At 42.1% G+C, this 15,302-nt stretch overlaps 1 protein-coding gene across 3 annotated transcripts in view; it reads left to right on the forward strand.

Moving 5' to 3' along the window:
- The window catches only part of USP22 (ubiquitin specific peptidase 22), a 105,635-nt gene that overhangs the window by 67,365 nt on the left and 22,968 nt on the right, over nucleotides 1-15,302 (forward strand). For all 3 annotated transcript variants that reach the window (XM_083474368.1, XM_083474370.1, XM_083474369.1), the window contains one exon: nucleotides 12,256-12,425. In XM_083474368.1, the coding sequence (XP_083330494.1) occupies nucleotides 12,256-12,425 (170 nt within the window). The remainder of the gene's footprint in view (nucleotides 1-12,255; nucleotides 12,426-15,302) is intronic.

Consider the following 15,302-nt stretch of genomic DNA (forward strand, 5'->3'; position numbering starts at 1 on the left):
CAATGCATGCGTGCAGGGGTTGCATGGAGTGCAGTGCAATGCAATGGCAACGCGGCGCCCTGCATGCATGCATGCAACTTCCACCGGCGCTCCGGACTTGGCAGGTGAGGGGGGTCCCCAGTGGGCGGCAGAGAGAGCCGGGAGGGCGAAGGGGAGCCGGGGGGGGAGCAGCGCTGCTCCTCGAGCCAAGCCCGGGGGGAAACTTCGGCGTCGTTGCGCCGGGTGTTGGAAGCGGAGGCTGGCAGGGGCCCCTCACCTGCAAAACCTGGTCGCCTCTCATATATTTCGTGCATTGCATTCATCGCCCGCTTTCTCCTCCAAGGAGCTCCCGGGGGCGCGCGTGGTTCTCCCCGTGTTATCCTCGCAACAACAGCCCTGCGAGGTGGGTCAGGCGAGTGGCCCAAGGGAGCACCCAGGGATTGTCCTGGCCAGGTGGGGTGATTTGAACCCTGCTCTCTGCCCGGTCTTCGTCCTCATTTAGCCCCCACATGTGCATGACTGTGCATGACTGAGGTTTTCCCCCCTCGTCTTGGCTATGGTGTGAGTCTGTGCTGTTAATTAATGGGGTTCTGCCTTCGGAGAAGATGAGCCAGCCCTCAAGGAGGTGATTATGTAATTTGCTAGCAATTCATGTCCCTCCCGGCGTGACACTGCGCGCTGACGTCATGGGGCTGTAATGGTGGTGTGCCTCGAGATTTTTTTCATCAAACAAGTGTGCCTTTGCCCAAAAAAGGTTGGGAAACACTGCTCTAAGGCATGCAGTGTTTTGATTCGGGTCCCTCTTTGAGCAACACCCAAACCATTCCTAAGCTGTGATATGGTGCACTTTGCAGCGTTTACACATGGACGCCAAGTTAAGTGACAGCTACGCTGACACCTTGACGCCTTTCCATGCAGCTTGTGAGTTGCTCCAGCATGGAGTAAAGAGGCTGGGAGCCAGGATGTTAAAGAAGAGGATAAACGGTTTACATACTACTTGTAGGCTTGCTCTATGTAGGCACACACATAGGACAATTTGAACTGTGCCGGGAATTGTGATAACCTAGTGATTTTTAGCAGTACGGTACACAAGGGATTTCTACGGAAGCTTCTTTATCTGCTTCTTGTGCTTTACATGTTTGAGGTTAGAGCGGGTGTGGGGGATCTTTGGCCCTCCATATATTGCTGAACTACAACTTCCATCAGCCCCAGCAAGCATGGCCATGGCCAGGGGTGATGGGTGTTGCAGTCCAGCAACATAAGGAGGGCCAAAGAATCCCCATGCCTGGGTTAGAGTGTATAGTGCAGCATAATCCAGGTTTGGTGGTTTAGGATTTAGTTTTAGGTTGCTTTCCAGGTTTGAATAGTTCAGCAAGTTTATCGTAGTCTTGTTCAGCCCTGAACAGATGGGGAAATTCTTCTTGTTTGCTACTGCAACAGGACTGCTTAATGTGTGGACACCTGCTCATAACCTGCACAGCTGATTAAGCTACCCATCTTGAGAAACCAAGGGTCAGGTCTGAGAGTGGATGGCTCCAGGTTCTACTTCAAATATGCTTTTCTCTGGGTATGAATTTCGTAGATGAATTCCCTACCTCCTTTTCCAGTTTAGATCGATGTATTTTATAAAACAGAATAATATGGTGTTGTAAACCATAGATGTTTTGGATGATACATTAAGTTGCTGTCTAAAACAGTCACTCCTTGTAACCTCATTCAATATGAGAAGACAAGACAAACCATTCTGGCCCCGTGGAAGGAAATGCAACGTGTTTATACAAATAAGTAACAATAGGCGAAAAAACAGAAAGCAGCCACCACACCCAGGGAGCTTCAGAGAAAAAGAAGAGCTCTGTACCAGGAAGAATTTTGAATCATATAATATTCTCTATACTAGCAGGTTGGAGCATATAGGTAGCATTGTTGAAACAAGCAAAATGGTTCCATGGAAGTATCAGATAGACCTGTCAGTAAAAGAAGCAAGCTAGTACATAGTCTGAACACAGCAATAATTAGGAACTAGCTCATCAGTCCTGTTCAGATGGCAGCTTAGAAGAACACACTCTTTCTGGAGAAGAGGAGGAGGAGTTGGGATTTTCCTGCAGCCCACCCCCATTCCCATTGTTGTTAAGGGTAGTGGGGACCCTTTCCTCTCCCCAACTTTGCACCACACTTTTCAATGCATATTGGCCGCACTTGACTGTGGTAGCTGAGGTATAGAGTGAGGCCATGTCTGGGAGGGAGTGATTAAGTTGCTGTTTGTATGATATAGCCCTAAATGGAGGTGGGTGAAAGAGATAGTTGTAAATTATGTTTAATGCTGCTAGGGATTTTTGTCGACCAGACATACGCTTTGCAACAAATGGTTGGCTGGGGATTAGCTGTGTTATCCGTATGGTTGGCAGGAACGCTTGAGAATGAGGTTTGTATGTGGGAAATTGCTAAGGATGTATTTGGGAGAGGTTACTCAGGTGAAGGAAGCATGGGTGCAGTTCTTATTTGAGTTATTTTGTTGCTAATAATGCTGTTTTGTGTAGTTTCACTGTATTTTTGTCTTTGATTTTTGTCTGTGACATTTCTAAGTTTTCCTGCTAATCATACTGCTTTAAATGTGTATTTGATCTTAATGTGCAATACTTTATTTTGATAATTCGTAATGTTCTATTTTATGTTTTAAACTGGATTGTAAACCACTTTGAGATTATTATTATTTAAATATAAAGCAGTATAGAAATGGATTAAATAAAATAAAGCTAGATATCCAGAAGGCCAGCTGGCTCTCTCTTCTCTCTTACCTTGAGTAACACAGGCTCCTCATTCTTTTCCTAAAACTGGGGTCTCAAGGCAATATGTTTCCCAGTCCCCATTAGCAGGTACAGTGGTACCTCGGGTTAAGAACTTAATTCGTTCTGGAGGTCTGTTCTTAACCTGAAACTGTTCTTAACCTGAGGTACCACTTTAGCTAATGGGGGCTGCCGCTGCGCCGCCACGCAATTTCTGTTCTCATCCTGAAGTAAAGTTCTTCCCAGGGCCAAAGAGGGGGGAAAGTCATTGTGTTGACTCCACCTTCTAGTTAACCCTTTCTCCCAGTTCCAGTATATTTTGGCGTAGATCTTGCTCATTTTGTGTCATAGTTGTGTTCATCTGTCTGCAACCACTTACGTCCTATTTGCACATGTACGTATCCTTGTAGGTGAGGCCACCTGCCAACTCAAGACTGGTTTGGAAGTGCCTGATTTCTAGCAACAGGCACTTTTTCAGACCTTTGTATCTTTTGACATGCCTTTTTGGCTTTCGGGGTGGTTAATTCTGGCACTGTTGTGGAAGGGTTTATCTCCATCTAGCTTTCTTGGTAACAAAATGTTCTAGCACTTCGGTTGTGATTCTGAACTAACCATTTGCCTTGAAGAGTGACTCCTGTGCTCAGATTTCCTTGAGCATCTTGTGGGTTCTTAGTGAAGCACTTTACAGTGATCAGTGTTTTCAGTGGCACTTGAAGTTCTTAATAATCACATAAGTATTCCCTCCCTAAATAAGTGCCTTGTTGCTGCTTGTTGTCAGAGAAAGGACTGGATTACCCTAATTACCTCTGCATTGACCCTGCCATTATTCCTAACCTTGCTACTGCCAATTGCACACTATCAGGATAAAGGAACTAGCCACGAATCTCTCTTAGCTCTCTTTGCTCTAGTTTCAGTGTAATAATAGAAGCACAACATATTCCTCAACTATTATTGCACATTTAATATTTTAACCTGATTTTTTTTCCGGGGCAAGTCATTATTTGTTTGTGTTTCTACCAAAACGGTTCCCTCTGTCAAAGCTTGCAAACTCCCCACTCCATCTTTGCGGGTTTTTTAAAAAAAACAGTATCAACCCTCTCAGTCCCAGTGTTAGAAAATTGTCAATAAAAAAGCAAAGCACCAAATTGTACTTTAAACCTAGGTTATGGTTGCCACAATGGAATGTCTCATTTTTTGCAATGAGATTTTTTATTATTATTAATTTCATTTCTATACCGCTTTATATTTTAAAGAAAAGAATTCAAAAGCAGCTTAGAACAAATTAAAACATCAAATAAAACAATCCCGAATAAAACAAATTCAAGCCTCCTGGAAATTATTTCACATCCTTCTCTAAGTGACATTTTGCTTTCCACATACTTATTTACCTGCTTAATTTATAGAGCTGCCCCATAGCAGAAGTATTCCAGGAAGCCAGTGTGGTGTAGTGGTTAGAATGTCGGACTTGGACCTGGGGGATCAGGGTTCAAATCCCCACTTAGTCATGACACCCCCTGAGTGACCCTGGGCCAGTCACAGCCTCCTAATCTACCTCACAGGGTCGTTGTAGGGATTAACTGAGGAAGGGGGTGAACCATGTACTTTTGGGAGAAAAAGGTGGACTATACATGCAATAAATAAGCTGTTCTGTATACCTGCTAAAGAAAGCTGGAAGGAGCAGCCAGAGGGAGATGTCAGTTGCCAATCTGGCATCCAGAGATCGCCATATGGTCGCAATTGGAACTGTGACAGTCGCAAAACGCATTGGCACCTGGGGGATTTCTAACACTGGGCTGTAGCTTAGTGGCATAGCACACAATTTGTATGCTGAAGATCCCAGTTTCAAACTGAATCATCTCTAACCAGTGTGCTCACAGGGGGCACCTTTGAGTTGCAAAGGCCAGCATGGTTCTGGAGTGGCAGCGCTGCAAGGGATCCTTGGTCTTGTCTCTTGAATTGCATGCTGCATCCTCATCTCCTGGCTATCTGAGACAAAAAATGCAAATCCTGTGCCCTTGGTGGCCACCAGGAATGCTTCTGAAGCATGGAGGCATGGAATGGAGCCTTAAATACTTGGGGTATACTTTTTATTTCTCAGATTTACTGAGGAAGGTGAAGAAGCTTATTCTTTTACACATTTTTTTGTTGCGAACAGCCTAAGCAACGTTATGAAACCGTGTTGTCTAGCTGACTGCTTTTGCAGGCTCACCCTGCTGTGCCTTTAGTCCAGTGCTGTTAAACTGCCTTGGGATTGATTTTAAATGAAGGCGCACAGTTAGATGCAAGGTCACTGCAGAGCTCCTCTAGTATTGATTTACAATGCTGCTGAGGGCTGCAAACTTTAACTGTCTCCACTGTTTCTAGCAGAAGGCTTTGTATGGGCTGGAATATGGGAACTTAATGCCTGCTGTATCTCCAAGCCACTTTTTACAGATTTTAGGCCCTTTAATATTTTATCAGCCAAAGTGTGACCATCTTTTTAGCCTTGTTGTATTGTTGCGAAGAATAGTAGAGTTGTTCATTACTTCATTCAATTGTGTACTTTATTGGTAAAGGTTGATTAAGGCGAGTGGTGGTTGTAAAAGGTAAAGGGCCATTAGGTCCAGTTGTGACCGACTCTGTGGTTGCAGCGGTCATCTCACTTTATTGGCCGAGGGAGCCGGCGTACAGCTTCCGGGTCATGTGGCCAGCATGACTAAGCTGCTTCTGGCGAACCAGAGCAGTGCACGGAAACGTCGTTTACCTTCCCGCTGAAGCGGTACCTGTTTATCTACTAGCACTTTGATGTGCTTTCAAATTGCTAGTTTGGCAGGAGTAGGGACTGAGCAACGGGAGCTCACCCCGTCGCAGGGATTCGAACCACCGATCTTCTGATCGGCAAGTTCTAGGCTCTGTGGTTTAACCCACAGCGCCACCTGCGTCCCTAGTGGTGGTTGTAGTGATTAAGAAAAACCTGTGACCCCCACAGCTCACTTCCAGTTGTTTAACCATGGTTAAGTCATCATGAACATCAGGTCTGTACTGTAACCAAGGAAGAAGAAGGTGAAAATGTCTGACCACAAAAGAGAAATATGGAGGCAATGCATTGGTGGATTTCTTGTGTGATTGTGGATATCAGTGAACAAGGAGCTGTCCAAAATGCTTTATACCTACCAGTCTGAATATAGCTGTTCTTGCTCTCCTCTGATTCATGTTGCCATGTAATGTCTATATGTTTGGATGTCATGCCAATTCTGAGTGTTATTTAAACAGAATAATGCAGAGGAGGAAGAATAAAATTGATTGAACACAAAGGGAATTAGTAATGTAATGTTATATTTTGTCAGGGCCTTGTGCACCAAAGTCAGCTGTGAAATTATTTTTTACAATAGGTCTTATTGTCCATAATGCAGTCCTAAATTGTATAAACCCATGAGAAACTTATGTGCTAATTACTATTCTAACATGGACTGTAGTTTTTTGGGAACATTTTAAAGTCTAAACTGCTTACCTGGGATGCACAAAGTTTGGCTGACCTTGGTATCCAGCCAAAATTCAGGTTGCCATGACCCCGAGGGCAAAGTTTTGTCTTTGGCATAATGATCTTTGACGGTGCTGTAAAGCACAGTGTGAGCTCACCAGCATGACAAGTGAATTTGTAGACCCACAAGTTCAACACAAATCTTTATAAACAAAAAAAAGATTGTTGAGAAATAGCATTATATGCATGAGGAATTTTTATAAAACAGCATATCCTTTTTTTGTTCAATTTATTTCAATTAAAACCCATGGACGCGTTCCCCTCCCCTTGCTATGTTGTACTCAGGACTGTGCCAGGGAGATGTCATGTTTCGTACTTACTGCCCTGCTTATCTCAACTATGGGAAATTGATGAAACTGGGCATACTTGCACAAGTGGAGCAAAAAGGTGCTGTTAATAAGGTAAACAGACCTATAATTACAGCCTTTAGTACATCACTAAATACACCTTGCCTTCCCTGGAGGAAATAGCTTGAGCTTTTTAAGTCTCTGGACTGATGGTCCTGTGTGAGACTAAACAAATAATGAATTTGTAGAGGTAGCCATAATTCAAGGGCTAGAGTATACAAGGGCCATTGTATACAAAAGGTCCTAGGTCCAGTCCCCAGAATGACTTGGATAGACCAGTGGTCTGATTTGGTGTATGGCTGAAACTTTTGAATCCTTTACAGAAGCACAGAATTGCATCTTGCCAACAAGTGAATGATGTATTCAGGTGACTAAAAATGATGCTCTTCCAGATTATTGCATGAATAACTCCATAAATCAAAACATTTACAGATACATGGTAACTAATTTACTACTGCAGAGATGCACACAGGCACCAGCAAGCATTTTGTTGGAGACCAGCCCTGATAGTGTATAAAGAAATGGAAATGGTAAGCAGTCGTTACTCTGTTGTGGAATCATATTGGATGGACTACAAGTGGTGATGATGATGATTGGACTTGAACCAGACTGCCATAAAACATGTACCTGTCTTCAGTGTGTTAAGTGATCTATTGCCAGCTAAAATAAGGTAGCAAAGGTGAATGAGCAGGCAGTTATGTGACTTTATTATAGTCAGCTATAGCCCAGATTGTGAAATCTGATTTTCTTGAACTAGCTTTGAAATCTGAGAACAGAAGTCCTTCAGTTTTAAGGTGCATTGAATACTCTTCCCAGGATTATGTATTGTGAAAAAGTGTTTTCTAACATTGATGGCTTCCTCTTTTTGCATACTTGGGGGACAACCTAGGAACATAGAAATGTATTAGTTTGTGAACTAATTGGGTGGAATTCAGCGTCACACTATTTACCGTAAATTGTTCTTCCAATGCAAGTATTTCTGCTTGCCAGACAGAATTATCTCCCCTCTCTTCCCCCTGTACACTGTTCTGGTGGGGGGGGGGGAGTTCTGATTCCCACCAGCCAATTCGGGAGGAAGCCCCGGTTGTGCCGGCATAACTGGTTTTTCTGGCTCCCATTTAGCACAGCTATTCAGTTGAATCCAGCCCATAGAAATTGCTTAAGCCCTGAGCATAACCCACTCAGTGCCTTCCACTACCTGCACAGAATGTTTCCAGCCCTATTAGCATCACTAGAGATACCTGTGACTGAGAACAATGGCAGCAAGCAAAGATGGACTTCCTAATAACTTGCATCTGGAATTACAGTTTCCAGTTATGGCACTCTCATGGATGGTGTACAGCAAACATATTTACATGGTTTTGTCTACTCAGGCTGCAGGGGACATCAAACATCATCTTTCAAATCCTATGACGGTTACTGTAATAGGCTGCACAGTGTGGTTAGTTTAATGGCGTAAGTATATTGCACAGACCGGTGCTGCACCAACACACACTTGCATTTTGTTTAATTACCAAGTTTTGCTTTGGCTTCCTTTCTTTCTGCTTCAGGAGTTCTATGTAAGGAGAGTTTCTGCTATTCCCGCTACTGACTGCCAGCATGAATTTTGATTGTATTTCTTCCCCAAGGTAAGGATGGTAGTCATTTTAAGAAGTCAGTTGTTCTGCTGTGTAATATTAAACTTTACTGAATATATGTTTTCTCCTCAGGTGAGGTCTCAAAGTGTGTGCTGTAATCCAGGTTTGAACTCCTTCCCAAGTAAGTTCAAGATTTAGGGTACTATCCAACATTAGTCATGCTCTGAACAGACTCATTGAAATGAATGGAAATTGTCAACTCAGTTCCATTACTTTCAGTGGGTTTACTTAGAACAGCTTAGTTGGATACAGCCTTTAATTCTAGATTCTTCTTTAAATACGAACTGATGAGATAAGATGGTGTCTAAAGGTTCTACTGTTTTTGTGTGTGTTACAGGCTACATTGTGACCAGTCTATCGGACTGCCATGTGACCACAAGAACCTCCATCAGAACCTTAGGTTCCTCCCTGCCATCCCACAAACAAACAAACAAACAAAAATGAACACCAGAAGAACTTCTGAAAGCAGGTCAACCGTTGCCACGATGATCAGATTGTAACTGTGGACCTTCTATCGCAGCATGTTTGAAGCAATGCATTTCAGTGGACAGCAGAGGAGCCTAGATCTAGGTGGCCTTCACTGAAACAGCAGCTGAGCCATGGATTCATCGGGTGGCATCTTGGGCACATCTGTATTGCTTAGGGTTAACTTATTATGCTGTAACTGAATAATAACGCAGGCAGAGAACATTTTGTGCAGGGGTTCCGTTCCTAGCCCCGTGAGCATCGGTGGGGCTCAAATAAGCCTGCCCGGCCCTGTTAATGTCCCTGTTCCGCCCTCTTCTGGGTCCGAAAAGACCTGCACATTGGCAGTCACTTGTTGGGGTGGGGGCAAAAGTGTTGCCACCTTTTGTGCCTTCCCTCACAAAGTTATTGTGAGAATTTAAAAAATTGAATATTATGAACTTACATTAGATGTGGGGCAAGCTAAATGTGTAAATTTTAATGAAATGATACCAAGGAGATCAACCAGTACTAAAGCAGATGTAGCCATCAGCATGTATAATAAAACAATGTTCAATAAATATGTGCCAAAAACTATCTGTACAAGCTTTACTTAAGAGCACTTTACAACACTTCAAAATACGTAAGAAGTACATTTTATATTAAGGCTCTACGCCAATATTCTTCTGTACAGTACTGTGTTTGTTTGTGTAATCATGGGAAATGACTTGTCAAGGGAGATTTAGAAATCTTGGTGGTGATAAATGAAAGTGGGCTTGTGGTTTCTTGAAAGTCAACTTTAGTCTTCTCTTATTTTTAAGTGCTTATGGAGAAAGTGTGTGCTGTTTCCTGAGTACCGAAAATATGATTTCATGGGCTTTCAGACACGCATAAAACATGCTCTTTCTCTGTCTCACCCCAAGGTTGGCCTTATTTGACTTTTAACCTACAGTCCTCTTGCACATCATGCCATCACTTCCTGTTTCTTGAAGCTGCTGCTTCTAATTTGCCCTTTTCTCCTTTGGAAGAACAAGATTAGGGCAGAAGATGCTATAAAGACAGGAAGTGATTAAGCCGTCTGTATGGCAGAGAGGGAAAAGGACAGGATCTGAAGCCTCACTGTCTTTGTAGGTGGGTCATAGGAGCCTGGGTTGTTGTGCTGTTGCCACACACTACATATGCACAAAGGCCTAACTACCTCTAGCAAAGGCTGGGAGAATGTGAATAGGGTTTACACTGACTTTCTCATTTTGCATCATTTGGTTTGTATGTCCTTTTTACTACTCCTGCAAATGCGCCAGATTTGGATAAATAATTTTTAATTGCCTTGTTTATTTTCTGGTTGAAGAATTTGGATTTGTTACAGAAATAGAATTCTGCAGTATTGCCTTCCCCCAGCTCTTTTTATTAGCTAAAACTTGTTGTACTAGACAGTTCTCTGCTTCTGCATTTGCAATGTTTGTACCATAAACCACAGTGAAGAATAAACCATTGTACAAGAGGTTATACTAGTGCCGGGAAGGAGGGTGGGAGAGAGAGGTAATGGCTGGTCTTTGGGGATGAACTAGTGTCTTGTCAGTTTGGTTGGAGAGGATGGCAATATTCTGCTAATGGCAATGATTTGGGGAAGATTTGAGTATCCATCGACTGATTCTCGGTATACAATCCAGCACAGTGATTTGCTGTCTTCAGTCTGCAGTAACCTAGCAACAAGCTACACACCCTCCTTGTGAAGAAAGCTAAAGGGCTCTTCAAACACATTATTGTGTATTGCAAGAGCCTCTAGTATTTTGAACAATCTCAGCAGTGCTATCACATTGTATCCTCATGGGCTGGTAGACATTTGTGAACCTGCAGCATCATAATCTCTACTCCAGAAGCAAAAACTAAGCTCACTAGAACTGTTGCATTATGTAAGCAATGGTTGTCAATTCAAGGTGGAGGCATTAGCCAGAGTTCTTGCAGTACTTTGATCAATAGTTCAAAATACATAGAATTGACAGATATAATAATACATAAAGTTGTATGAGAGAGAAATTGTCGTTCTTCCTTCCTTCCTTCCTTCCTTCCTTCTTAAAGAGTGAGTTGTAGATATAGATGAAATCCAAACACACCATTCCCTTCGTTATATGGGTACCAGCTTCCCTTTCTTGAAACTTTCTGGGTAGCACAGGACAGAGGCAGTCGGAGGGCGAAGTTCTGGATTTGAATTTATCTCTCTTTGATACCCTGTCTCTTAACCCAACTGCAAGGTAAAGGAATGCACTTCCACACTAGAGAAGATAGCAAGTTTCATTTCTCAACCACAACTGTTCACAACTGAATATTGCCGCGGTCCTTTTCAGCGTCACTAATCTTAAGCAATTCTTATTCCAGTGTTTGGTTCTCAGAATCCTTTTAAAAAAGCAGAACAAGTGAATATATGTTTGATATGTTTATGCCAGAATTTGACATCCACTTGGTGATCTCCATTTCGATAAGCATGGTTGGATTTACAAGATATGACTGCAGTTCCAAGATACTATTGGGTGTAATCCACTGCCCACATCACCTACTCCACAATAAGCCCGTGGATACCTATGGATGCAGTTCAATAACATAATATAGCCTTATGCCTGCAGCCGCTGAATGTTTTTGGTGATCCTCTCACGGCAGCAAACTGATACATATTCTTATAGCAATTCAAGCAGTTTGTAGTTTTACTGTTTTTGTTACTTTTGGGTGTTAATGGTGGGAGGGGGCACAACTGCTTCCTGGTGTGTGTGTGTGTGTGTGTGTGTGTGTGTAAGTGTAAGAATGAAAGAAAGGGGACAGGGTTCTTGAGCCAGGAGGCAGAGCACTGACAAAATTTCAAAAAGCAAATAAACCCATCACTACAATATAAGATGCAATTTGTTCTGCCTCAAGTTCATAGTGCTGGTGCCAGTGGGGGTTAAGGATGGGAGCACAGCAGTAAGCCTGCTGTAGAACCATGTAGCCTTGCTGCCTCTTCGTAGACTGTCCTCAGCTATTTGTAGAGGGACCAAATCTTCACTTAGCATTATTGTTCACAATGGGTAGCATCCGCTCCTTTGCACAACAGTGAGGGGCAAAGCAAACATGTATCTGCTTTTTATCAGCCCATTTTTAGCAGGAGAGGCTGTTTCTAGATTAATTAGCCCAGTGCAAGATATAGCTGCAATAAGGCTTTTCAGGCTTTATAATATTTGAAAGTATTTTGATGTGCATAACTGTGCGTGTAGCCGCGATACATGAGGCATACACATTTTGTGAAATGTTTTGTTTTATATGGATGTCTTGCTTGCTGTATCTCAAAGACTTGATTATAAGAACATTAAAAGTCACTTTCAAAGAGGAGGAAACGAGTTCTCCCTTGTGGAATGGACCGTATCACTGGATACATCATCAGCCTTGATTCTTAAAAAATCATGATTTGCAGCTGTGTGTTGAATGTGGCGATTTTAAAAATCAATTAACTTAAGCAAACTACAATTTTGTAAACCAGGACAATTAACAAAATCTCCCCTTTTTGCTTGTTTTAATAGGTCTAAGAGGGCTAATCAATCTTGGGAACACATGTTTTATGAACTGTATTGTCCAAGCACTTACCCACACTCCACTACTGCGAGATTTCTTCCTCTCCGACAGACACAAATGTGAAATGCAAAGCCCCAGCTCATGTCTGGTCTGTGAAATGTCTACACTTTTTCAGGAGGTGAGTCATCCTTTCCGCTTATAACTTGTACATTCACACATTTGTAACACACGGCAACATTACTTTTAAAATTTTGGGTTCAGATTAGGTTCTAAGACAAGCTGTGGGTTGCTGAGAACCTAAACCGTGGTTTAAGCTTTGTAATGTATAATAGGCAAACTGAGGTTTAGAGCTTCATTTCCCCCCCCCCTCCACACTTAGCTTTATAAGTTCACTCCCTTCTCTATGGTGCGGGAACCTCTTGAGGCAGTGCATCAGTGGCCATTGCTATAGTTTGTCTACTCATTTAACAAACTGGTTAGCACAAATCGTAATTCTTTTTAAAATATATATTTTATTGAAAGATAAAAAGTACATAATTACAAGTGCACAGAGGTGCAAAAAGGAAGAAAAAGAAATAGCACCCATGTAGAAAACAAATAGCACAAATCTTAATTCAAAAACACATTTGAAAACGTGATATGTAATTTGTTTTACTAGCTGATCACAAAGCAGAGTTTGTCAGTTCAGAAATGCTAAACCATATTTTACCATTATTTATTTAAAGCATTTCTACTTTTCTCTTCAGCTGAAAAGACTTCCAGAGCAGCTTACACACAATTAACAAAACCAAGATAGTCCTTGCCTGCAGGCTGGCAATTTAAAAGACATGACATAAAAAGAAAAGGGGATGAGGAGGGAAAAGGAAAAAAGAAATCTTAGGCAAGGCAATAGTTCTTGAAGAGTAGTTCTTACAAATGATGAGATGGAATGAAAGCGTTTCAGGGAGCTGAATTGCCAAATATAGCTGGTCTCAGCAGAGCCTATGAAGTAAACCTTTTTCTCATCTCTTGCTGTGCCTGCAGCCTGATAGAATGGCTGCTGTATTTTTCTATTTTTCTTTTTCTTTTTCTCTTTTTTCTATTCTTTTTACTTATGTAATTTTTTCCCCTTTGAAAACATAATAAATATCATAAAAAACCAAAAAACATGAAATGTTCTTTTTTGACAGTTCATCTCTGAAATAAAGATGTATAAGGAACAAGAATAAATACAAGGATTTGATGGCAGTGTGGAAGACTTTTCGGCTTATTTCCCATCCATATTCGTGTGGTTATGCCAAGAAACTTTGGGGGTACCGGGCAAGATTGTAGGACATTCTTACCTGTAATTAAAAGAATTAATTGGCACTGGTGTTAACCAGTTAAGGTTGATCAGGCTCCCTGCTTCACCATGTTCCTTAGTCAGGTATATCCCTTAACCAAGACCAAGGTGAGAAGGTGAAACCCACTCTCCTAAAAGCAGGGCATTTCCACAGCCCTCCACTGCAATAAATACAGCCACACTGACAAGCAACACACAAGAGAGATAAATGTCCTCTTTAGGCAGCTGCCATTCTGAAAATGGAGACTGGATAAAGATGATAGATTCAAACAGTGATTCCTAAAAGGAAGCTTTGAGAAATTAAGCCTAAGATTGGAGTATAGGATCTTCCAAGGTCTTAATCCTGCTGGGCACGCTGTACTCTGTAGTTTATATGGTGAGACAGTGTTGGGCTCTTGCTACACACAAGCTTAACCAGGTTATTGTTTGATTACCTTGGGATAAAAATCTTGGTGTGCTGTATATGTGTGTGTTAGCAGTTCTTTGGCACCCATCCCCGGTCTCTCTTCACCTTTCATTTGGCTCTCTTTTCTAGTATTGAACTGCTTTTCCACATCAAAGGGTAGAATCTATTTTTGCCTCTTTGTCTGCTTACTTTTATTCATTGAAAATATTGTACATGAAGAACCGCATCCAAGCTGAAGTCCTTTGGGGGGGTGGGGGTGGGGGCTAAAGGAATGTAGAGGCACTATTGCTGCACCTACAAGCATGGCTTGTGCTCAGATACAGGTTAGGTACATTTTCATCCTCTGCATGGTAATAGCCAGTGGTTAGCGCAGGCTGCTTCTTAAGATTCCTTTTCATCCTAATGAAGCACTAAATAATATAAAATCAGTAGCTGCAGTGAAGTAATTATGGAAAGTGCTACTGGGCAGAGTGACCGGATAGTGCCAAGGCTAATTGTAAGAAGTGACAAATTTTATTGCTGCAGTTCCCTGAATTATGTTGTCACAGCAGCAGTGTCAGCAGATTTCAGTTACCACACCCGGGCTCTAGTCCCTTGGTGACATTCTCGTTGGCATCTCAGAGTTGCCTATTGATCCTCTTATAAAAAAAGTGCTTGTGCATTGTTGCATTGCTGCAGTGTAGTTTCATGCCAAAAATACGGGTAGCTGTGCAAGAAAGCAAACTTTCCTTCTTAACTGAATTGCATATAAGGTTATATACAACAAGCTGTTACTTCCCCATCTATCCCTCTCTAAAGATGGCTAAGCAAGATGTCTACTGCCTGCTATTATTATTATTATTATTAGTAGTAGTAGTAGTAGTAGTAGTAATTTAATTTATATGCTACCCTTTATCCAAAGATCCCAGGGCGGTGCACAACAATAAGATCATAATTTACAGTCCCAGTAATGAACAGAACCACAAGAAAACTTGAATAATGTAGAAAGGTGTGCATACTGTGTGTCAGTTGCAGATGTATTAATTTTATGGCTTGAAGGCTGTAAAATGGATGGGGAACCTTTTTGACTGCATGGGCCAGACCCTTATGAGGATTGGCCCTACAGGCTAAATTTGATAGGTGGGCAGGATTGCCCACATGTCAGTCACCTGACTTGATGCCAGGTGATTTGACACTTTGAAAGCCCGAAGGCAGCATGGCACATCTAAAGCAGAGTTGTTGTTGTTCTTGTTGTGGTTGTTTTTAAAAAAGACAACAACTTCATTTTACCAGGGGATTCAGTGCAAGCCCTTTCATCATCTTTGTAGATGTTTGCATTGAAACCCCTG

This window comes from Podarcis liolepis (assembly GCF_965112155.1).
Source record: "Podarcis liolepis genome assembly, chromosome: 14".
In the NCBI taxonomy this organism is placed as follows: Eukaryota; Metazoa; Chordata; class Lepidosauria; order Squamata; family Lacertidae; genus Podarcis; species Podarcis liolepis.